The sequence below is a fragment of the Oryx dammah genome, unplaced genomic scaffold (assembly GCF_014754425.2).
Source record: "Oryx dammah isolate SB20612 unplaced genomic scaffold, SCBI_Odam_1.1 HiC_scaffold_8, whole genome shotgun sequence".
NCBI lineage: Eukaryota > Metazoa > Chordata > Mammalia > Artiodactyla > Bovidae > Oryx > Oryx dammah.
In genome coordinates this window covers 20,711,085-20,736,327 of record NW_024070192.1, presented here as the reverse complement: position 1 = coordinate 20,736,327, position 25,243 = coordinate 20,711,085, and the positions used below count along the sequence as shown (strand labels likewise).

At 48.8% G+C, this 25,243-nt stretch overlaps 2 protein-coding genes across 2 annotated transcripts; both read right to left on the bottom strand.

Annotated features, from left to right (window-relative positions):
- Positions 1-7,814: 7,814 nt before the first annotated feature.
- Positions 7,815-16,428, bottom strand: KRT32 (keratin 32). Its single transcript, XM_040245323.1, has 7 exons — positions 15,996-16,428; positions 15,349-15,431; positions 15,008-15,164; positions 13,320-13,481; positions 13,114-13,239; positions 11,307-11,527; positions 7,815-8,965 (listed from the first exon to the last, which is right to left on the bottom strand). The coding sequence occupies exons 1-7, from the start codon at positions 16,332-16,334 to the stop codon at positions 8,836-8,838; spliced, it is 1,218 nt and encodes a 405-aa protein (XP_040101257.1). The 5' UTR covers positions 16,335-16,428; the 3' UTR covers positions 7,815-8,835.
- A 3,643-nt stretch (positions 16,429-20,071) lies between these two features.
- KRT35 (keratin 35) lies at positions 20,072-24,919 on the bottom strand. Its single transcript, XM_040245304.1, has 7 exons — positions 23,789-24,919; positions 22,897-22,979; positions 22,547-22,703; positions 22,204-22,365; positions 21,788-21,913; positions 21,148-21,368; positions 20,072-20,571 (listed from the first exon to the last, which is right to left on the bottom strand). The coding sequence occupies exons 1-7, from the start codon at positions 24,257-24,259 to the stop codon at positions 20,424-20,426; spliced, it is 1,368 nt and encodes a 455-aa protein (XP_040101238.1). The 5' UTR covers positions 24,260-24,919; the 3' UTR covers positions 20,072-20,423.
- Between the last annotated feature and the right edge of the window lie 324 nt (positions 24,920-25,243).

Genomic DNA, 25,243 nt, shown 5'->3' with positions numbered 1-25,243 from the left:
ATTCAACAGATCTGCCCTTAGAAAAACAGAAGGCAGTGTAGCCATGGGGCTGGCTATGACTGCTTCATCATCTTATCACCTACTGACGTGCCATGCTTCCCTTAGAGTCCAAGGTCCCAGCCGGGCCTGGAAAGGGTAGAATCTACTGGTTGGTTTGCGTGTCTCAAGGAACAGCCTTGCTCTGATAGTGCCATGTGCTCTATGCAAGGGCCATCTGCATCTCTCAGATTCTGACACTGACCCATGAAATGTGCTAACCCAAGTGAGCCTTTGAAAGGGTAAGGCAGGGATGCACCAGCACAGAGAGGTGCTTTTTGATAAGAAAAGCTCCAGAGTTATGTTGGTTTCCACACTGTGCTAAAAAAAAAAACAAAACAAACAGGGTCTGGACATTTTCTAACCTAGCTATGTCAGCCTCCAGGGCAGTGGTTCTCAAAGTCTGGTTCTCTGGCCAACAGCATTAGGATCATCCGGGAACTTGTCAGGATACACATTTTCAGATCCAACTCCAGACAGAAAGAATTCAAAAACTCTGGGGTTGGAGCCAAGCAATGTGTGTTTCAAAAGCCCTCCAGAACATTCCGAAGGATGCTCAAGTCTGGTAACCACTGCTCTAAGAAGGGGCAACTCTCCTGAATGTGGCAGTTAGAAACATCTGGAGTAAGTTCTCCCCCTTAAAATCCCATCAAAAACAACTTCTAACCTTAACTGCGCAGTAGGATCTTCTAGGAAACTTATAGAAATTCTGATACCCAGACCACACCCAGACCAATAACTTTAGAATCCCTGGACATGACAGGGACATGGGTATTTTTTAAAGCTCTCCAGGTGGTTCCAATGTGCAGCCAAGGTTGAGAAGCAGTAACTTGGAAGAACAAGAAAACAGACCATGGAAATGTGATATAATGAAAACTAGCACTTTGGAATCCAGCAGAAGTGTGGGTTCTGGCTTTAAACCACAGAGCTTTCATTTTCTGTTGTAGGAAATGAAGATTATAAAATCTGTCCTGAGAGTTACTGGGTAAGAATCATATCCCAGAAAGCAGAATTCAGGGGAAGCAGAGAAAATAATGGTATAGTAGAGAGAGCGAATTCCTTATTTACCGTATCAGGAAGGCTAGATAGCATCTAAACTTGAAGACTCTAAAGTTAACCATATTCCCATATTACTCAGCATTATAGAAATGTATACACACCAGAAGAAAGAGCTAAAGGCTGAAAACAGTTGCTTCTGGGAAGACAAATTGATGAAGTGTAATTTGAAGTCTTAAACTATTTGCAATGTATTAATTGGATAAAATAAAAATTAATTATCTTTAAAATACAAAAACTACTTTTCCTAAAACAGTAGAAAGGCACAAAGAGCTTATCTGCAATTCTGAAATCTAAAAAATTCTGAAGACTGGATGTTTCCTCGTAACTCCCTTGTCTTCATATGGTATTTATTTAACCCACTTTGTATCACTAGCCACACCCTCCATGGGGAGGAATTCGTCATGTTTTAAAAGGTCTCCCCCGCCCCATCAAAGGTGAGGGAGAAAGAGCTCAGCATGGGAGCACAGACACTGGGACTCTGTGAGGAGCTGACTCTCATTCCCCGGGGACTGGAGTGTGGAATCCGACGTGCGGGTGAGTCTGTGACTGTAGACCCACACCTGTGGCATGAGGGGGCCCGCCTGACATCCTCACCTGCAGAGAAGGGTCATTCCCCGAAACAGAAGAGGCAATTTCTGGACACCCAGAAGTCTTGTTTCTGAAACCAAGCTCCTGGGAACATCTTGGGCTGGGTACTGCTTCCTGCCCACAGAAGGAAATGGGATCTAGAAGAAGGCAAGTCTTAAGACAAGCTTGTTTTCCTGGAAGGACCAAGTGACTAGGACAAGACAGCAGCGAGCCAGCTTATCTAGACTTGGGATCCATAGATCCCCTTTGTTAATCCTCAGCGTGGGCCTGAGTCTCCTCTCAACCACCACCCTCCCACCAGCAACAGGGAATCTGGGTCCTTTGTCCAAGTCCTGTTTGGGATGCTTAGTGACAGTCCCCCAGGCAGGCATGACCAAATCGCTCAGCCACTTCTCCCCACAGAGGAGAGTCTCCTTCAAGGGCAGACAGGGCAGGATTAGGGTTTTGTTCTCACTAAATAGGAGACATCTTTGTACAGGGTCTGCTCCCAGCAAGGTCACTCACTAGCCAAATGGCCCAAACTACTCAGTGAGCTCTCTCTGGTCCCTGGTTTCTCATCTGAAAAGGCAAGTTCTGGAACAGACCATGGCCTTGAATTCCTGAGCACAAATCAAGGAAGAACTACACTGTATGTTTCGCAACCCAAGACTATGTACATATACATAAAGATTCAATTTCCCTTAAAAATGCTTCTTTTCTAATTTCTATTGTTTCATTTCAGTCTGTGTGTATGTGTGTGTGTGTATCTCAAGCTGATTGAAAACCAGTAAAATGACTTCATAGACCATCAGTAATTCACAGCCATCATTTAAAAAACACTGGACCAGTGCCCACTGTAACTCAGTGAAACAACCCAACAATGGTAGATTCAGATTCAACATGCAACCTCACTAAATTTTTCATTTCATTTATCAGCTAGGATCCAGAAGAGAGAGATGCAGCTCCCCATACGCTGCAGAAAGAAAGTGGCCCCGCTAAGAAAACTTCAAAATCAAGCCAAGCCACAGGGAATCCACCCTCCTGCCCCCCATCAGAGATGAGCCACTTGTGAAATCGGCTTCAGTTGCTTCCCACCCTACTCTCATCTGCAGTGACAGGAGAGTCCCCACCAACCCCTGGGTGACCATTAGAAGGACCAGGCAGACCTGGCCAAAATCGCAGGCTCTGGGAAGATCCCTATAGGTTTGTTACTCTCTCATGTAGGCCCCATGTAATGCTGGAGGCTGAAGGTCTCCCTGGATCTTAGCCTTTCTGGGGCAGGCACCTGCCCCAGCCTCCCTGCAGTAAAGACAGCTTTTCACAGAGCCTGAAGAGCAGGGCTTCCTGCTGCCCTAGAAGCCATGGTCCTAGAAAGCCCAGCTGCAGGTTAGTGACCAGGGCCAAGCAGGGCCAAGCAGACAGCTAATCTCTGCTGTCTAGCAGAGATCCAGTTATACATATACATATATTTATACATTATTTTTAATATTCTTTAATATTATGGTTTATCATAGGATATTTTATTTTAATTCTACAGGAATAATTTTTTTATATTTATTTATTTGGCTGTGTGGGGTCCTAGCTGCAGCACGCGAAATTCTCATTGCGTCATGCGAGATCTTTCATTGCAGCACGCAGACTCTCCAGCTGTGATGCCCAGGTGTAGTAGTTATGATGCGCAGGCTTAGTTGCTCTTTGGCATGTGGGATCTAAGTTCCCCGATCAGGGATCGAACCTACGTCCCCTGCATTGCAAGGCAGATTCTTAACCACTGGATGACCAGGGAAAGCCATATCATAGGATATTAAATATGGTTCTCTATGCTATACAGTAGGACCTTGTTGTTTATCCACTCTCTATTTAAAAGCAAAGCAGATTTTCTTTAAAGCAACATTTACCAAGCACTTACCCTGTGCCAGGCATCATGATAGGTATTTTCACATGCATTCTATCCCAACAACTCTGTGAAGGAGGTAGAATTATCCCCATTACCACAGGGGAGGAGACAGAGATACACAGAGGTTAGGCTATCTGCCAAAATCACACAGCACATTAGTAATAGAATTCAAACTCTAGCCCAGGTTTTCTAAAGCCAAAGTCACTGATTATTTCCATTATGGCAAGATGCTAGTTTGTGTGTCTGTCTGGTTACTTATTGATGGCTAAAGAAGAGGACTATTTGGAAATACACTTATCTCAACCAATTGTTAGAGAAGATAGACATCAAACGATCGTAGGAACTTCCTGTTTTGCCAAACTGAGATCACTGCATTCATAGGCTAAAATTTATGAAACCCCAAAAGAGAAATGTTTCATTGTGAATGATTCTCCCAGTTCTCACCTGGCATATCCTGTTTTGATCATATTGTGAAAGCTTTCTTAACAAAGTAGAGAGGGTACCATTAAGCATAATTCAGTCCACAAATCACCTGGCCTCTTTATCACTGTGTCTGACTCCTGGGCCCTTCTTTCTGGCCATGCTTCTTGAATGGCTCCTTTGCCCCAGTGGGCCCCCACTCCCACCCCATAAGGAGGCTTTGTTCTAGGACCATGAGTGGTGCCAGATGTGAGGCCCAGTCTCCTTAATATTCTCAGGGAAAGTTGCATCTTTGAAACGCAGGTCGTTTCTTTCCTAATCCCCACTCAGGGAGTATCCTGCTACCCGTGGGAGTTTCTCCCAAACATCAATTATGCCAGAGGCTTTATTACTTCGCTGTGGCCCTGCCAAGGTTCTCCTATAAACCTGAGTTAATTAAATCCAAAGGCTTTGATATGAGTTCCTCTGAGAATCCCCACATGTGTAGCATTGGGTCCAGTCTCCAGGAGGTCCTGGTGCTGGTGGGCAAAAAGCCTTTCCAGAGTTTATGCCTGAGGCTTCCTCATCCATCAGACAAGAGAGATGGGTTGGGTGGGAGGATCCCTTGTGGTGTTTCTAACTTGGAAATTCAAAGCGTTAGTTCCTCAGTCATGTCTGTGTGACCCCATAGACTGTAGCCTCTGTCCATGGGATTCTCCAAGCAAGAATACTGGAGTGGGTTGCCATGCCCTTCGCCAGGGAATCTTCCAACTCAGTGATCAAACCCAGGTCTCCCACAGGACAGGCAGGTTTTTTACCATCTGAGCCACCAGGCAAGCCCATTGGAAGGACCAACTGAACGCGAAAGATGGTGGCCATCCGTGACCAGCAGGGGATAGCACTCCCAGCCCTGGGCTGTGGGGCTTGGTTTCATATTAAAAAGCTTGAATGAGCATTTGAGTGGTCAGACAGGTCTTGGCAAGTCAGAGTGACACACAAGTGTGAAAACAATGACCAGGTTGGATTAAACAATATGTGATGGGGAACAAGGAACCTACAGAGGCCCCCAAAATGTCTAGGGGCCTGGACTCCTGGTCCTCAACTCCCTGTGTGATTGCTTCTGCTGCAGCACTGGCTACAGCCTAAGGTCCAGGCACCTACTGAGTCAAATGTTAAAAGGATGAGGAGAGACAGAAAACAACAAAAGTCTGTAAAGCAATTATCCTTCAATAAAAAAATTAATTAATTTTTTAAAAGGATGAGGAGATTCTGGGTTTGGTGGTTTCTTTGTCTGTTTTTAATTTTTGGCTGTCCTTCACAGCTTGCAGAATCTTAATTCCCCTACCAAAGATCAAACCCACGCCCTCGTAAGTGAAAGCATGGAGTCTTAACCACTGGACTGCAAGAGAAGTCTCAGGCAGTTGTTAGCTCTTTTTGAAAGGAGAATTATATTCCCGGGAAAGTTTCAGCATCTCAGGGGGAAAAAAAGTCTCTACCTGAAAAAATAATAAAACTTGTTTTTAAGTTTTTATTTTATTTTTATTTTAAACCCTTAGCACTTGGAGAAAGCATACAGAGCTCAGAGAGACCTGCTAGGCTTGGCGGCAAAACCCTTGGCTCCAGTTTCCACCTGTTGGTTGTGTATCTGTGAGTACATTTTTCCATTCCCCTAGGCCTTAGACTCCCTGTCTGTACATGGGAGAGATTGGACCAGCTCATCTGTAAGGCTCTTTGTGATTCTGACAGTTCAGGACTGTGGCATCCAGTAGAACTTTCTACAATAGTGGAAATATTCTATTTTCTGCACTATGTGATACCACCAGCCACATATAGGTATTGGGCACTTGAAATGTAGCTAGTACAACAGAGGAATTGAATTTTTCCATTTTATTTCATTAAAACTTAAATAGCCACATGGAGGTAGTGGCTACAGTATTGGAAAGCAAAGGCCCGGGATTCTAGAACTGAATGAAGATTTGGTTCTGTTCAGTCTGTTGTGTTTATCAAGCTAAGCACATTCTAGACAAATTTTGCACAGCGAGATAAAGTAAAAGGGCCTCCCAGGTGATAGCAGTGGTAAAGAACCCACTTGCCAAGGCAGGAGATGTAAGGGATGCTAGTTCAATCCCTGGGTCCAGAAGAGCCCCTGGAGGAGGGCATGGCAACCCACTCCAGTATTCTTGCCTGGAGAATCCCATGGACAGAGGAGACTGGTGGGCTATAGTCCATGCGGGAGCAAAGAATCAGACATGACTAAAACGATTTAGCACGCACACATGGAAAGTCAGAAGGAAGTCTTGTTTGCACTCAGTTATTGGAGCATCCAATGAGAAGCCCCTGTCCCTTGACGTTGCAGCTCACTGAAGTTAATCCAGCCAGTAACCACAGCTAGCTAAGCAGTGTGTTTGTGTCTCCTGCCAGGCTCATGACCCAGTCTGTCAGGCATGCATGCAGGATCATGTCCGGAGAGTCCCAGGCAGCTTCAGGATCCAATCCATTTCTCATCACTTCTTGGCAAGTCTCGAGGGCAGATCCTTAATAGAACTATCACCTCAGCTCATTAAAGAAGGACTATGTATTTGGAGGATGAGGTTCAGAAAGGTATTCAAGATTCCAGCTCTCTCCTCTTCATCTGCCACGGCCAATCTGTTGCCTACTTGGCTCCTTCACTGAGTTGCTCAGATTGACCTTCATTTTTCCATTCCCACTGTCGTTTCCTTAGTCAAGACCCTGTTAGTTTCTTCCACTCACTTTCTCCCTGCCTGTCAGCCACCTTCTTTATACTCCTTGGTGGAACTTTCTAAAATACCACTCCAGTCATGTCATCCAGGGGCCCAAAGCCTGCAGCCCTCCCCCTGCCTTCAGAATAGAGTCCAGGCTATTCATAGGGTACCTGAGGCCTCCCAAGGGCTGATGTCTTCCTACCATTTGAACTTTATTCCCACCAGTCTTTCCCATGAGCCTGCTACTTCAGTCAACAGGTCCATTCAAAGCCTCCTGGGCCTGATTTCTGTTTTCCTATGGACCCCAAATACCTATTCCTGTCCTTTGCTCTGTAGACATCCTAGTCAACGTTCCAGGCCCATCTCAAACACCACAGGCTACATGAAGCCCTCTGCTCTCCCTCAAGCTAGTGCTTCTCCCAATCTTTGTCTTTCTAGGTAGGAATTTGGGGGTGTAGCAGAGTGGCTAGAATAAGGCTGCAATGGAGCTGGGTTCAAATCTTTGTTCATGCCTATAACCTGGGGCAACTGACTAAACCACTCTCTGAGCCTCCATTTCCCATCTGTAAAATGAACATGATGCCTGATGCCTACCTTACAGAGTGTTTGTGAAAACTGCATAAATCAATTTACTCAAGGTGCTCACCAGAATACCAGGTGCATTGTGCAGGCATGCATGTATTATGCATGTTCAGTCATGTCCAACTATTTGTGATCCCACAGACTAAACAGCCAGGCTCCTCTGTCCATGGGATTTTTCAGGCAAGAGTACTAGAATGAGTTGCCATTTCCTACTCCAGGGGATTTTCCTGACTCAGGGATCAAACCCACATTTCCTGCAACACCTGCACTGGCAGGTGAATTCTTACCACTGGCGGGAGGAGAAGGGACAACAGAAAATGAGATGGTTGGATGGCATCACCGACTCAATGGACATGAGTTGGTAATGGACAGGGAAGCTCCAGGAGTTGGTGATGGACAGGGAAGCCTGGCCTGCTGCAGTCCATGGGGTCGCAAAGAGTCGGACACGACTGAGCGACTGAACTGAATTGAACTGAACTGAGCCACCAGCAAAGCCCACCAGGGGCAATATAAGTGTTCAATAACTGGTAGTAATAGTTATTATTTTTTTATTATTGGTTCATGGTGGAAGGAGTGTGGCCTCACACACACTGGTAAGCTATCTCTAATTATAAGTGTCTGGACTGTGAAAATTGCTTTGCTTGTATTTTTTTGTATCCCCTGCACTCAGCTGTGTTTGTGATTAGTGGGGACAGAGAATATGAATTGTTTGAGTATCTCTGGGACCTGAAAGTCTATATTTGAGTCCTGGGTGCACAACTTACAAGCTGTGTAACCTTGGGCAAGTTTCTTAATCTCTCTGGCCTCAATAATGGTACATTTTTCACAGACTGTTTCAAGGGTTAAATGAAGTATTAACAAGGTTCTGGAGGACTACCACAGTGGGTTTGTCAGCCCCTAATATGGAACCTGCATGAAGGTTTTTTGAATGAATGAATGAATGATCCCATTGTACCAAGTATAATGAGATTTGGGGGTGGGGTTATCAGATACTCAATTAACAGTAGTCTGGCATCATCACCGCCCCCTTCTCTTTATTCTTTTATTACTTGGCTCTGGATGGATGGCCTGGTTTTAACTGGTTTGTGACATGCAGGTCTTTTTAGTAAATGCTGCTCAAGTCTCTATTGAAGCAGAAAGGGCATAAAAATAAAATAAAATTTGGCGACATTCTTCTGGAGCCCAACTGAGCAGAATTGGCTGGTGGATACAGCAGCATACGTGACGAGGAGAGGGAGACAGGTGTGCAGGACCCTGGATGAGGCTTTATTTACTAGCTAACTAAGAACAGTGCTCCAAAGTGCACCCCGGACCGCCAGAAACACCCGCGAAGAGAGCCATTAACCCATAGAAATACCAGCAGCCGTTTCTAAGAGGCGGGAGCTAGAGCGCCCCCTGCAGTATCAGAGCGCAGTTGCTGACGGCTCACTTCCTGGTACTGCTAGTGGCCTTCCGTGCCCCCACGGGTTAGCCCTGCTCTTTTGGTGGCCGCTGAACTGCAGTCAGGCGCAGCCTCAGGAAGCACCAGCCACCCAGTTCGCATCCCTCAGGATCCAGCATCGCTGAGGGATTTCAGTGGCAGCTCGGGTGGCAGGGCACACAAGGCACACAGACAGTGCGGGGCACGCAGAGGGTCCGGGGCACACTGGGGGAGGGCGCGCAAGGGGGCTGGGAGGGAGTGGAGCATGGGTTACACGGCAACCTGCGGAAGAAAGGCATGTGGGAAGTTTTAGAAAGAAGCCCAGCTCGGCAACAAGTCCTGTCAATTCTGCATCCCCCACCCCCACCTTTGTGCTTTCCAACGGCTCCCAGTGGCCACCATCTCCACTGTTTTCCCTATCGTAACTTCATTGCCTTCACCTATGTGAGCCCAGCGGCTTCTTAACTGGTCCCCCAACCCCTCTCTTACCCCTCCTAACCATCCAAGCATCCTCAGTTTCTTAGCCAGAGTGACCTTCTAGCATGCCCCCTCCCCTGACCAAGGAGAGGGGGGAGACAGAGGATGAGATGGTTAGATAGCATCACTGACTCAGTGGACATGAGTTTGAGCAAACTCTGAGAGATAGTGGAGGACAAGGAAACCCAGCATGTTTCAGTTCAACGGATATCAAACAGGTCTTAGCGACTGTACAATAATCTCTGTCCAAAACCTTAGTGGCTCCCCCTTGTGCCCGGAGGAAGAGCAGCTTCCTTAACTCAACTGCCACAGCCTCCCTGAAGCCTTCCCTGATTTCTGTCAGATTCCCCCAGGGCACCATGTTCCTCCTTCCAGAGTTTTCTGTCATTGGTCTACTCTGGTCTGTCTCCCCACTAGCCAGAGAGATCAGCAGTCCCTGTGCCCACCCTGCATACCTGGCCTAGAGCTGGCACTTGATAAGAATGTTTTGAATAAGATGAATTCATCAATTGTTAGAGAAGGAATACAAAAGGATGATCTCAGAGACGGACAGGTGTGGGTTCAAAACCAGCAACAACACACTGGACATAGGATGGAGGCTAAATAGCCCAGAGACTGGATAGGCAGCCTAAGGACCACATCCAGCGTGAAGTGCGTTCCATTTGGCCTGGATCTTTTTTTTTTTTTAATTTGTTGAAAATATTTAAAAATCATAAGAACTTAACATTTAAAAGAAAAGCAGCTTCCCTTGAATAATGGGGAGATCCGACAATACTGAATCTTCATCTCACGTGGTAGAAATGGCCCTGAGGGGGGCAGCACCATCCTCATTGGACAAGATAGAGCTCCCTGGTTCTCCACCATCCCTCAGTGACCCACATCACTCTGGTATGTTCTTGGCCTTGTCCTTGAAAAAGATTTGACTCTGCAACTCTTTGCTCTGGAGGACAGGATTATAAATGATAGAAAAGCAGGGCTGAATGTCTACCCAGAGTCACCAGCCACCTGGTATCCAAGGCCCAGAGATATCCTGCATCCAGACAGCCACCAACCCTCCCAGTTCTACCTGTACCATGGCTGGGAGTGGATGCCTCCACTGCCTGGATTCAGACCCTCCCCATTTCTTGTTACCTAGACCACACCCAGGGCCTCCTGAATGGCTCCCCTGCCTAATCCTCCTCCTTCCTTCTTTCCACTCAGTCCTTTCTGCTGCCATCTTCTTGAAAAGTAGTGTTGAGCTCTCATTGCCTTGATCATTTTCTGAGCATTCACTATACCAGATACCAGGTACAAGGAAGGAAAATATCTTCTCTTGTCTTCCTGGTGACTCACTAATAAAGAATCCACTGCCAGTGCAGGAGACATGGGTTCCATCCCTGACTGGGGAAGATCCCACATGCCACAGGGCAGCTAAGCCTGTGAGCCACAACTACTGAGCCTGTGCTCTGGAGTCTGGGAGCCACAGCAAGAGAAGCCACTGCAATGAGACGCCATAGACACCACAACTAGGGAGTCACCCCATCTCGCCACGGAGGAAAGCCTCCACAGCAACAAAGACCCAGCACAGTCAAAAGTAAATAAATAAAAATAAGCATTAAAAAATAAGTTTTTTTTTCTCTTGTCTTTGAGTTCAAGGGAGTTAGTCAGTTAAGCAAATTTTATCATTTCCTCCTCAAAAAAAGTAAAGCCTCCCAACAGTCTATTAAATAAAATCCTCCCTCCGCAGCATGGAACTTAGTGGTTCTCCATTGAATGAGGCCCAGTTGACCTTTCCTGTCCTCCCTGTCTCTGCAGCTTATCACATAAAGTTACACCATCCTCCCAAGTGTCAAAGACATCCCACACACACACCCGTATGATCTCCAGTGGCCCGTCTGTCTCGCTGGAGATGGAAACGAGCTGAGAATAGATGCTCTGGCATCATCCATCCCCGTTCCCCCATGCTGCCTGGCACATGTGGACACTTGGAAGGAGTTTGTCAGCTTGGAGCAGAATGGTCCCAATGGGCCAGGGGTGAGATGGCACCATGAGTACCTGCCTGACTTCTTCGGATCATGCCAGCTTCCTAATCACTTCCTAATCATGGCTCTATCTTATGGGCAGTTACCTCCTATAACCTCTCCCAAACCTCACACGTGCCACGTACTTGCAGTCCTCGCTGTCCAGCAGCCCCCGGTACGTGTTGATCTCTGCCTCCAGCCGGGCCCTCACATCCAGCAGCAGCCGGTACTCCTGGTTCTGCCGCTCCAGGTCACAGCGGATCTCAGCCAGCTGGGACTCTACGTTGGTGACCAGGCCCTGCATCTGGGCCAGCTGGGAGCCATAGCGGGCCTCCGTCTCTGTCAAGGTGTTCTCCAGGGAGTCTCTCTAAGGCAAAGGGAAAGACAAAATAACTAATAAGAATGGGCCTATTTTCCATGGCTTGGCTCAGAAAGAACCAAGAAGCAGTCATTGTGAAAGACATTATGGAAGTTTCTCAAACAACTAAAAAGAGAACTACCATATGACCCAGCAGTTTCACTCCTGGGTATATATCTGAAGAAAACAAAAACACTAATTCAGAAAGCTACATGGACCCCAATGTTTACAGCAGCATTACATACAATAGCCAAGACGAAGTAACCTAAGTGTCCATCGACAGATGAATGGAGAGAGAAGATGTGGTCCATATATACAATGGAATACTACTCACCTATAAAAACGTAATAAAATAATGCCATCTGCAGCACCATAGATGGACATGAAGAGCATTAGGCTAAGTCATATGTCAGATACTGTATGATATCACTTATGCATGCATGCGAAGTCACTTCATTCTTGTCCGACCCCTTGTGACCCCATGGACTGTAGCCCTGCAGGCTCCTCTGTCCATGGGATTCTCCAGGCAAGAATACTGAAGTGGGTTGCCATGCCCTCCTCCAGGGGATCTTCCCAACCCAGGGGTCCAAACCACATCCCTTATGTCTCCTGCATTGGCGGGTAGGTTCTTTACCACTAGTGCCACGTGGAAAGCCCATATCACTTATATGTGGAATCTGAAAAATACAATAAGCTAGTGAATAAAACAAAAACAAAGAGGAATCACAGATATAGACAGCAAACTAGTGGTTACCAGTGGGGAGAGGAAAAGAGTGAGGGGCAATACAAGGGTAGGGGAAAAAAAGATTATTATAGGATTATATGAAATCATGTGTGTGAAACTATTGAAAATTGAAAAGCACTATAGAATTTAAAGAAAGTTCCGTTCAATTCAAAAAAAAAAAAAAAGAAAGAAAGAAAGAGCCAGGGAGAACCTGGGCAGGGACGGTCTGCAGAACTGAGGAAACTGAAACCCAGAAAGGTCAAGGGACTTGTTCAAGGTTAAACAGCTGGTGACAGACCAGGATTTGAACCCACGTTCATGTGACCCTAAATTCCATATTCCTTCTTCAACCTTAAGCTTCAGGCCTTAGATCTGAGGTTCACCAGGCTCCTCTCCTACAAGCATCACTGAAATCAGTGGTCTTCAACCCTGGCTGCCCGTTTGAGTCCACATGGAGCCTCTAAAAAGCACCCAGGCCCAGGCCCCACCTCCAGAGACTCTGATTAAATTTATCTGGGCAGGAACTTGGGCAGGGAGCACTTTTAAAGCTCTACAGGTAAGGGTGAAAAGCATGGGTTTGGAAGGGCAGGCTAAGCAGAGATCAAGCCTTCTTGGGGAGAGTAGTTGACAGTGGTCACTTAGCCCACATCAGATTTGAACCATGGCCCATTTATCTCTGAGCTGGGTCTTGGGAGAAACATTCCTCCAGGAGAGGTCAGCTGGGCAAGCACCAGTGGTAGCTGAATCTGGACCTCCTCCCCATCCTCCTCCTCTCCTCCTCCTCCCCCTCCTCCTTCCTGGAAGCCTGCACCCACTCTCCATGCTGCCTGGCATCCAGAGCTGGGGGAGAGGAGCCCAACAGCACACTCACCAGGCTGTGCTGGGTCTGCAGCTCTATCTCCAGGGTGTTGACTGTTCGTCTCAGATCAATGATATCTGACTGGTAGCTATGAAGCTGCTCAGAGCTCGTGACCACTTGCTGGTTAAGCTCTTCCATCTGCAATGGGGGAGACAGGAGAAGGCTGGGCCTGCCTCTCGGGGACCCTGGGGAAGCCAGCCCCCCTGCGAGAGACCCACCTGCCTGGTGAACCATTCCTCCACGTCCCTGCGATTGGTCTCCACCAGAGCCTCATACCGACATCGCATCTCTTCCAGCACCGTGTTCAAGTCCACTGGGGACACAGCATCAACCTCAATGTTAAGGCGGTCCCCAAGCTGGCATCGGAGAGCACCAACTTCCTGAAAAGAGGCAAGAGCACCAGGCAAATATGAAGTCACACGATCCTGGCTCACCTACCCAGGGAGATGTGAGAAGATGAAGCAAAGGATGCTAAAAATCTCCATGTTAGAGGGGCCCTGTAAAGGCTGCAGCTACTCTGCAGCATCCCAAGGGTCTTTCAGCTCCACTGGGACCTCTCTGTGATGGGAGAGGCTTCCTGTTGCTTTGGCAGAAGCCGAGAGCAGCATGAGGGTTTGCCTGATCCATCTGGACTAAGATGGGACAGCTGTGCCCTGTCTCCCCTGCCACCATCCCAGCCTGCCTTTGTCTGGGAAGGAGAGCAGCAGGGGCCTGGCTGTAACTTGGTTCAAGGCCGCAGTTACAGCAGGCGCCTTCCGGGCTTGGCAGCCAAGGAGAGAAAGTTGTCGCTGAGGCTGCCAAGACTCAGTGATCGCTCCTCATTAGCAGCCTCTTGGGGCAGCTCCCAGTTCTCTGATTTAGATGGAATGAAGTCAGGTGCCTTCAAGCATTCGGTGAGTATATGGTAACTGGTGGTTACTTTTCACTTCAGCCTAGGAAACCTAGCCAGGATTCAGAGACACTTGTGCTTTCAAATCCCAAGTCAAGAGGTTGAGTGTCAACCCAGGGAATGAGGGAAGAAAACACCAGAGCTCAGGTGAGCTTCGCAGCACACAGGTGCCCAGGGCAGAGGGGTTTCATACCAAGGACTTACAGTAAATGAGGAAAAGTCAGAAAGCAGAGGGTCAACCCATGCCTTTTGGATGAAGTATATTATGTACAAACAGATGAAAGGAAGAAGAACAAGGATGGGGAGAGAAAGCAGAAGAAAACCACTGCTTCTCCCTTAGAAGAGGTGGGGGCCACCTCACAGTCCAGCCTAGCAGAGACAGACGGCCATTTCATGTCAATTCTGGAAAATAACCCCTCCTCATCCCTACTGGGCCACTCTACTCCCGGGATGTAGTTCTCGTGAGAAAACAAGCCACCACAAGCACTTGGCAATCACAGAAGCCCAAGAAATGTAGAAGGGAAGGTTGTTAGCATTTCTGAGCACCAGCCAAGGGACAGGCATTTGAGAACCTGTGCGTGTATTCGAAGTCACTTCAATCATGCCCGACTCTTTGCAACGCTATGAACTGTAGCGCACCAGGCTTCTCTGTCCACGGAACTCTCCAGGCAAGAATACTGGAGTGGTTTTCCAAGTACTCCTCCAGGGGATCTTCCTGACCCAGAAATTAAACCTGCGTCTCCTCAGTCTCCTGCACTGGCAGGCTGGTTCTTCCCAGCGCCAGCTGGGAAGCCCTTAAGACCCGTAACCTCACAGAAATTCTCACAGCAGCCTTGTTGATAGAGTCAGCCCCATTTTACAGATGAGGATGCTCAGAAAGTTTTAATAAACTGGGCAAAGTCACAGATACAATCTGTGGCCAGCCTGGGAATTTCAACCCATATCTAGCCAATCCCAAACCCCAGGTTCTCCTCACTGGGCTCCCCAGGGCCACCTTGGTTGGACTTCAGGCCTCACCTCCTCGTGGTTCTTCTTGAGACACATCAACTCCTCCTTCAGGGACTCCACCTGCATCTCCAGATCGGCCTTGCACAGGGTCAGCTCATCCAGGATCCGGCGCAGGCCATTGGTGTCGGCCTCTACCAGCTGCCGCAAACCCAGCTCCGTCTCATACCTGTGTAAGAACACGGTCAGCCACTGAGAGCTGAAACTGAATACCAGACCCAGGGATGACCTCAAGCCACTGGCACTTTTCCAACTGTCTATGAAAATAACAGAATGCTGTCCCCAAGCACATGCCAGGAGAGAGGGCTCTCCCCCTGCCCTGCACCCCACCCCACCCCCTGGGCCAAACTCACTTGCTCCTAAAGTCATCTGCAGCCAGCTTGGTGTTGTCAATTTGCACGACTATCCTGGCATTCTCTGCCTTTGAGTACAGAATCTGGGGCCACAGCACACAGAAGGGATCGGTCCAGGACAAGAAGAAGCAAAAAGAACCCAAGTGAGTCCTGCAGCCACCCCTGCCAAAACCCCTGGAACTCTGGGGGATAGTCACTGAATCTAAATGCCTTGTTTTGGAGGCAATGAGCAACATGGAAGGATAGACTTTATTAGGCATGACATTAGAAGGGTCCTTAACAAGCCTTCACATTTACTGAAAACTCACCACGTATCAAGGGCTTTGCTAAGCACTTTACCTGTATTTGTCCATAGAATCTTCTAGACATAAGGACCCTTATTATTCCCATTTTCCAGATGAGGAACCCAAGGCCCAGGGAAGGGACCTCCTAGAGTCAGGTAATGAAGCAATGACAGAACTGAGACTAGATCCCAAGCCTCTTTCCACATGAAGGACTCTGGCTGAGCACTCGAATTATGAGAAAATGCTGTGCCCTAGGGAAGTTTCTTTTCCCTGAATGTAGCTAAAGAAGTGAATGAGATTCAAATCTGGATCTCAGCTCTTCGGGTCGCCCTCCCAGGGAGTCTGTTCACCACTTGCCCTTACCTTCTGCTGGAGCTCTGCAATGGTCTTGAAACAACACAGGTAGTTAGGACCCACAGTGGGCTCTTGAAAGTCACAGGCCTCTTGGAGTCGTCTCTCCAGCTCCACGTTCTCCCGCTCCAGCTGCCTCACCCTCTCCAGGTAGGCAGCCAGGCGGTTGTTCAGGAACTGCAGGGTCTCCTTCTCGTTGCTATTGAAGACACTTTCATAGTACAAACTGCAGGAACCCATGGAGCTGAAGATGCGGCTAGTTGGGTGGTAGGTGGTGGACACAGAGAGAGAAGGTACACACGTCCCAGGCTGGCTGATGTAACCCAGACACCGCTCTGGCCGGCAGCTCATGCAGCTAGAACCGACAGAGGAGGATCAGGGTCAGCTCTTGATGGGGGCTGGGAAGCAGTCAGATAGCGTGTCGGAAAGGCTGCAGCTACCTGAATTGCAATGTGGTCTGCCAACTGCATTCTGCTTGAGCCTTTTTATACTCATGGAGTGAGGGGCCTTTTGCTACCAAATCATTGTGGAGGAGTGTTGATGTTTAGACTCAATCCCAGAGGAAGCCGCTAATTAATTTGTAATTTGGTTTCCAATAAGGAGTTCCTTTCCTCATAAAAGAGGCCAAGCTTGTCATTTGGGTAACGCAGGGCTCTGGTCTTCTGTCATTGATCAGGGGAGAGAGCTCCAGGATACATCTTCAAAGGACCAACTCCAAGCCCAGGCCCTCATTTCCAGGCCAGGGCTGCCGGGCCTGACCCTGGGCTGCCAGTGACCTTGTCCTCTGCGCCCCTGCCTTCTCCAGCCCAGAGACAGGCCACAGTTCTGGGGCAGAGGCAGGGATATCATTTCAGCTGGACGCTACTGAGAAAGAAAGATGTGAGAACCCTACTCTTGGGAAAGGAGGTCAATGTCATGGGTACCTCTCCGAGCAGAAGCTCAATTTAGACCTTCTCTGGATCCTCCCCTTCGTTTCTCACTGCTCCACATACAGAGAGTTCGATTACTGTTTGTTGAAGAGGCTGAAACAGCTTCTGCTCTCACTTTCTGCAAAAGCTGGACAGGTGGCGGGGTGGTTTACTTTGGGACCTCAGAGACCAGAGGCAGAGTGAATCAGCTCTCTCAAGAAATGACACAGCAGCACTGGGATGAGTGGAGCCAGGAGACCAGGAGCAGGTGTCTCTGATTCTAGAAGTCCTTGAGCACTTCCCAAGAAAGCAACCTAAGGAGAGACCAGCGGTTTTTAGGCCTGGGTGCAAAACTCGTGGGCTCACACACTTTGTGTTTAATATGTGGGTGTTATGTAGTCACTTTTTATTCATGCACCTTCTCAATATAATATTGAAGTGTAAGTATTTGTCTTATTTTTCATGTATTTCTAGAAGAGTTGGTGAAGGGGCAGGGAAGGAAAAATGCCACCCCATCCTATTCCCCGAAATATGTTGCTTAAGAAAAATCAAGATAGAGACCTATCTCCCTGTGTGACTTGGGAAAGTCACTCTACCTCTCTGGGCTTCAGTTCCCTCCAGCAAACTGAAAGGGTTAGATTAAATCATCCCTCAGTTTAATTTTTTGCAACAACCATAAATTCTAGTTCAAGAAGACAGAAGGAAGGGTGATATGAATACCAACTACATGGAATGAGACACATCAGACCAGCCTTCAAAATCATCACCAGTGCTTATGGAATGTGTGCAAGTACCAGGTACTGTGCTGGGAGTTTGGCATTAAATTGTCCATCTAATCCACTGAACTGAACTGAACTGAATCCTCACCCCCAGGACTTCCGTGGTGGCCCACTGGTTAATAGTTTACCTTCTAATGCGGAGACACATCCCTGGTCAATCCTGGTTCAGTCCCTGGTCAGAGAGCTAAGATCCCACATGCCTTGCAGCCAAAAAACCAAAAACTGTAAATATAGTTTTTAAAAAATGCTAGCATAAAACAAGCAATATTGTAATAAATTCAATAAAGACTTTAAAAATGGTCCACATCAAAAAAATCTTTTTAAAAGTCCTCATTCTCAAAATATAAGATATAGTTATACCCTGAAGATATTGCAGGGTTAGTCTCAGACCACAGCAATCAACAGGTTACAGGTTAATGGTGCAGTTTCTCGAGTTCATCCCAGACCAGCTGAATCGGAAATTCTGAGAACGGCACCCAGTCATCCGTGTTTAACAATCCTCCAGGTGGTTTTGAGAACCACTGAGTGATTAGAGCACAAATATCTCTAATTTTTTTTTAAGTATAATTTCCATTTTATTGTTTTTTCAGCGAACAGTATTTCTTCCGTCTTTGAGGGCTCAGCTTAGCTCCACAGGTCTAAATGGGAGTGAGGTGTTTTGTCCTTCCAGCTTTCACAAGAAATGATTCCTGACTACCTTGGTGTGAATGGTGCAACTTACAAGGTAATGTAATTCCACATCCAGCTTGGGGAGCGCATGGGTGTCAAAAATGCTCACTTCAGAAATGTCCTCGCTGGCACTATGTGTGAGGCTTCCCAAGTGGCACTAAAGAACCCACCTGCCAATGCGAAAGACATAAGAGATGTGGGTTCGATCCCTGGGTCGGGAAGATCCTCCAGAGGAGGACATGGCAACCCACTCCAGGATTCTTGCCTGGAGAATCTCATGGACAGAGGAGCCTGGTGGCTTAGAGTCCACCAGGTCGCAGAGTCGGACACAACTAAAGCGACTTAGCACGTACACACAGCACGAGGGGAACTCTACTGGGTACTCTCAAGGGCTGGGGGAGTTTCAGGATCACCTCCGCCATCTTTCATCAAACTGTTCTCCACCTCCGGCACTGTCACAAGTGATGTCTCTTGACATCACTGAAGTTCCTTAGTGGTGCTCTTCACATCTTTTGAAGAGCATGTGGCTATTTGGGGACAACTTTTCTTCCTTTCTGTCTCAAGGAGTTTAGCTTTCATCCTTCTCCATTTCCAACTGGGATTGGCAGAGCTTGCAATTTGCCTGGTCTGTTGAAAAAGGACATTCTGGGCACAAATGAGTCTTTGGTCCAAGAGACTGAGAGCTCCCACTTCCATGTGGAAATGCCTTGGGACCCAAAGGTACCATGTACCTCATCAGAAGTCAAGAGAACTCCAGAATATGATGAGTCTCTTAGGAACAAGACTCTCTGAACTGTAGGAGGAAGCACAATGGCAGGCTCACTCCCCCCTCTCCTGCTTTGGATGAGCTGTGGGGTTTGGTTTGGTTTTTTGTTTATTGATTTATTTGGCTATACCGGATATTAGTTGTGGCACTTAGGATCTCTGATCTTTGTTGCAGCATGTGGGAGGTGGGATCCAGATCCCTGACCAGGGATCGAACCCAGACTCCCTGCATTGGAAGCACAGAGTCTTAGCCACTGGACCACCAGGGAAGTCCCTAGGCTGTGGGGTTTTAAAAGAGATGCTGAACTGGAAGGGTTGTGTGAGGGACTGAAGATAACACATTTCTAAAGCATGGGGCTTTAATGGAGTCCCCCAAGTGTGAGATTCCATACTGCTGCTTTTATAAGAACCACAGGCATGAAACTAATGAAGTGGCCTAAAATGCTTCACATTCTACTGATCTCAGTGTTAACCATCTTCCCCTGGAACCCCAAGTCAACCATGTATCCTAAGGGGGTAGGAGGGGCTTGTAACACATGTCACCACAGTAGAACCTTGGAAAGACCATGCTAGTCACTCAGTCGTACCCGACTCTTTGGGATCCCATGGACTGCAGCCCACCAGGCTCCTCTATCCATGGGATTTTCCAGGCAAGAATACTGGAGTAGTTTGCCATTTCCTTCTCCGGGGGATCTTCCTGACCCAGGGATCAAACCCAGGTCTCCTGCGCTGCAGGCAGACTCTTTTCCAACTGAGCTATCAGAGAAGCCCTTGGAGAAGGGTCTTAAACAGGAAAACTGAGCTAAACATCCCACTGTGGACCGCTAACCACCCCAAAGAGAGACATAGGGACCCTGTCATCCCCAGGGTCATACATGGCCAACCTCCCCCATTCATCTGCCCAAGAGTCACCCCTCTTCACCCAAACCAACAGAGACCCAAGCCAATAATATCACAACAGAGCTGGTTAGGCTTAGAGAACCAGAGCAAACGTGCTTTATTGTTTTTACAATAGCAGCTCTTTGCTGCATTTCAGACACCACTGAAACAGCACCCAGTAGGAAAACCTGACCCAGGAGGCAGCCTGAGAACAGAGGCTCTGGCCCCCATCAAAATGATGAGGAGCTGAGGCCTTCAAGGTCTTATTGCCACTAAGGCCTCCGACCCTAGTGGCAGGCTTTGAGAAAGATAAAGTGTGTAATTGTCTGGGCCTGGGCTAGGCACAAAGTTACAGGGGATTGAGCTTTAGGGTTACAGCTGAATTGAGGCCAGGTCCAAGCCCTGGATACAATGGCCTTGGCTTTCTGGACTAGTCACTCTCAGATCCGGCTTCCCGGGCAGGACACACAGATGGGGCGGGGGCTACAGGTGGTGCGGGCTGTGCCAGGCCCACAGGAGGCCGCAGGAAGACAGGGGAGGCAAGACTTAGAGGACGAGTGGTCCGGGGCACACGGGTTACAAGGGAGCCTAGGAGGAAAAAAGAAAGTCAGATCACTATGATTTTCCAACTGCTGTTTTTCAATAACCCAGAGCTCCTTAAAAATCCCTCAAGTCCTGGCGCTCAGGGTTTTGGCACATGAGCCACCTGTTCTCCTTGCTGGGCCCTGCAATTAACCTTTCTCTGCTCCTGACTCTGATGTGTTGCCTTGAACTTGCATTCAATCACACTTAATCAAAGAAAGAAGCAATTAGAATGCATCGTGTAGTTCAGCTATGAAAAATACAATGATGTCATAATGATGAAAACTTTAAATACTGATTTAACAAAATGAAATACATAATAATAAATTACATTCAAGAATTAATAATTTTTTTCAAGTTAATGAATGAAGAAGAAAAATAGTCTTCTAATCCTGCCCCCTCATTTTACCAATGAGGAAACAGAGGCCCAGAGAGTAAAGGAACTTGCCGAGGTCAAAGGATGACTATATAACAAGACCTAAACCAAAACCCAGGGCCACTGAATTCAAATACCAGGCTCTTCCCAGGCCACCACGCTGTCTCTCCAAGGCTTCATAGATGAGAAAGCATGCAGGTACTCACTTGCAGTCCTCGCTGTCCAGCAGCCCCCGGTACGTGTTGATCTCACACTCCAGCCGGGCCCGCACGTCCAGCAGCACCTGGTATTCCTGGTTCTGTCGCTCCAGGTCACAGCGGATCTCCGCCAGCTGTGACTCCACGTTGCCGATCAGGCCCTGCATCTGGGCCAGCTGGGAGCTGTAGCGGGCCTCCGTCTCCGCCAGGGTGGATTCCAAAGCATCTCTCTGTGAGGGCAAGGATTGTGTAGGAAGGAAGAATCACTTCACGCCTGGATGAGCCACAATCAGATATCGCATCTGAGATGAGTCAATTAGCCCTTTAGCTTCCTGATCTAGAGAGGAGCTCCCCTGTTAATGATATCTCTGAGTCACTGATAATTACTTAGAATGAATCTGTTCTCACAAATACAGGAGATGCTGCCAGGACAGGCCGAGTGCTACTAATTACCTGTCTTTTACCCCTGGGACCTCGGTGAATGGGATTTGGGCCCTTCTTCCTCTTCTCTGCACAGAAAATCCCCGACACTCAATAACTTGACCCTCTGGAACCTGCCCACCTGGTCAGAGCATGGAGGCTGGGGTGGGCGGGCCCCTGCACTGCTAGGCTTGGTCCAACCACGGCCCCAAGCCAGCCTCAGGCTCACCATGCTGTGCTGGGCCTGCAGCTCAATCTCCAGGGCATTGACCGTACGTCTCAGCTCAATGATCTCCGCCTGGTAGGACTGCAGCTGCTCCGAGCTGGACACCACCTGCTGGTTCAGTTCCTCTGTCTGAAACACACACACATGGGGCCCAGTCAGAAATACCAGGGACTCGGCTTCAGAAGTCAACAGAAGCTGCTTAGAATCATGAGCCAAGAAGGACTGTCCAGATCACCCGTCCACCCCATTCATCTCACCCTTGAGATCACTGTCGCCTTCAGGATAGCAATATGCCCAAGGTGAACAGTGAGGTTGAGACAGGGCTGGGACTCAAACTCAGGTTTTTGATTCAGAGCCTCAAGGACACTTCTGTGACCTACCATGTGTCTCTATTGCACTGACGGTTCCCAGGTACCCACCTGGGTGTTGAACCAGTCCTCAGCCTCCCGGCGGTTATTTTCCACCAGGGTCTCATACTGACACCTCATCTCATTCAGAACACGGTTCAGGTCAACGGGCGGGGCAGCGTCCACCTCGACGTTGAGTCGATCACCAAGCTGGCAGCGCAGTGAGTTCACTTCCTGTGGCACAGACCAGGGTCAGCACTAACTTTCCCAGATGGATGCCTCCCCCATGCCTACCTGCTCCCCATGTTCACTTGCTCCCTGTGCTCACTTACCCCCCAGCTTCACCTTCTCCCCCAGCTTCACCTATGCCCCATGCCTACCCTGGCTCCCCATGCTCACCTGCCCCCATGCTCACCTCCTCATGATTCTTCTTGAGGCAGAGCAGCTCCTCCTTCAGGGACTCCACCTGGGCCTCCAGGTCGGCCTTGCACAGGGTCAGATCATCCAGGATCCTACGGAGGCCATTCATGTCCGACTCCACCAGCTGCCTCATGGATACCTCGGTCTCGTATCTGGTAGGCACATAGCAGGGCGCCTGAAGCTGTTTTTCTTTCTTTGTCTATGTCAGATCCCACCCCAGACTGGCCTGGTGCTGTGCATCCTGCCTTATGTCTCAGTGATTCAGGGTAACCCAAAACCTGAGTCTGGACGCCACCCATGTCCAGCTGTACCAGCCCCAACCAAAGGGCAAAGGGGACAACTCACTTGGTCCTGAAGTCATCTGCAGCCAGCTTGGCGTTGTCAATCTGCACCACCAGCCTGGCGTTCTCAGACTTGGTGCACAGGATCTGGGGAAATAAAGAAGTGACTTCAGGGAAAGAAAAGGCATTCTGCTGGCAGGAGCTCCCCATTCTGCTGCCCAGCTCAGCTGGCATGGGCTGTCTTTGGAGGGAGAGGGTCACCCATCCCTGGGTTCTGGGCAGCTGAGGCTCCATGAAGCTTATGGGCGTGCTGTAGGGATCAGAGCGGGAAACCCTAAGGTCCCTAGCAACACAGGGCATCTCAGACCTGTAACCTGGGTTAGAGACAGGGAAATGCTGCAGGGAAGACCTGACACGGCGGCTTCTTCCTGTCTTCCTGTCTCCCAGGACTGGAGGGGGCTCTCAGCAGGTCGTTAGCAAGAAGATACTCTATGATTCCCTGGACACAAATGCTCCCTTCCAGGAGTTGGCTAGGACTTTCTGGGTATGCGGGCTGGGCAAGAAGGAAACTTCTGACAGGCTCTCCCAGAGTTAGTTATATGAAACCTGGTCTGCACCAAACACTTCAAACCCAATCCCCTCACCTTAGAAAAGAAAGAAAAAAATAAATTCAAACCCAGAGAGGTGGCTTGTGGGATTACATTAAAGGTCTCACGACCAGTTAGTTCATAGAGTTTGTACTCAAGCTCAGACTCCACTAACCACCCCCTGGATCAGTCAGTTAACCAGCCTGAGCCCCAGTGTTATCATCTGTAAAATGGCCAAATGATACCACCTTGGAAGGAACAAAAGAGGCTGCAGATGTGACCAAGCTTTATGACCGCTGAAGCATCCCATGGGAACAGAGTTACCAGGCTAGTGCTGGTGGCCCCGGGCTCCGTCTCAGACCCCCTCACCTTCTTCTGGAGCTCCTCGATGGTCTGGAAGTAAGACTGGTAGTCGGGGCACAGGTAGGGCACCTGTTGCTCACACCACTCTCGGATGCGGCTCTCCAGCTCCGCGTTCTCCCGCTCCAGCTGCCGCACCTTCTCCAGGTAGCTGGCCAGCCGGTCGTTCAGGAACTGCATGGTCTCCTTCTCATTGCCTGTAAGGATGCCCTCGCCGAACCAGCCCCCAGCCATGCCATAGCTGGTAGCAAAGCCTCCGGAGGGGAGGCAGAGAGCAGGGAGGCAGCTGGCGGCCCTGCAGCCGCTCTTGCCCAGCCCGACTGAACAGGCAGAGAAACTCCGGGGCCCCCGGGAGAAGCCGGGGAGCTTGCAAGAGCTGCTGGAGAATATTGTGGACACGCGAGCCGAGCTCCCACCAGCCCCTCCTGGGACCTTGAGAGACCCCGATGAGAAGCTGGCCTTGAGGCATTTGGAAGCCATGACTTGGACAGCACACGTGATGAAGCTTCGAGCCCAGAAACCCCCTGAAACAGAGAAACAGCTCCTTATGCCCAGGTTTATATCTCCACCCCAGTGGGCGTTGTTCTTTACAAAGTGTTTTCTCCTTGTTAAAGTTAATACCACTTTCCATCAGAACCCCTCATTAACCTCATCTTTAGCTTCCCATGAACATTTCCCGGCCTCATAAAAAAAAGAAAGAGCCCCGTTGGACCGGGGGCTACGTCAAGACTCATCTCCAGCTCCCCGTGTCCCCCGGAGGACCAAGTCTTCCTCTGTTCTTCAAAGGAGCCTGTCATCAGCGTCCAGAGGTGTGGGAGTCCAGCCGCTGTCTCAACTTTCTCCAGCAGCGTCTCCTTTGATGAGCCCTAGGGCATAGAGGAGGTCTCAGGCTGGCTTCTAGGAGATGGACGAGCAAGCCTGATGGTTGCAGAAAGATGGGGACCTAATGCCTAGGGAGACACAGAAGGCTCTAGAGTGGGCTGGGAAATATGGCTCTGGTGACCAACTCTCCCAGTTTCTCCAGGATTGTTCTGGTTTCTGTGATAAAGTCCCACGTGCCAGGAACCCCTTAATCCTGGGCAAAATGGGACAACTGGTCACCCCCAGATACAGCAGAGCCTCAAGAGACACATCCCTGCTCCTTTTCTTGTCAGGAAATCTCCAGTTGTATAGCCTCAGCGCTAGCCAAAACCACTAAAGGGCGGCTAACTGAGCCCCTCCCCATGGTGACACCTCCCGTGTGTAGGAAGGCATGCCTTTCCAGGCCCTGGGTAAATAATGGAGAAGGCTTCTCTTCTGGTTGCCTGGGGACAGGGGAGTGGTCTTGTTCACAGCCCCCTCAGGAGCGCTTAGAGCTTGACTATTGGTTTTATCTCTGCTATAGTTGTCTGTTTCCCTGGTAGCTCAGTTGGTAAAGAATCTGCCTGTGATGCAGGAGACCCCAGTTCAATTCCTGGGTTGGGA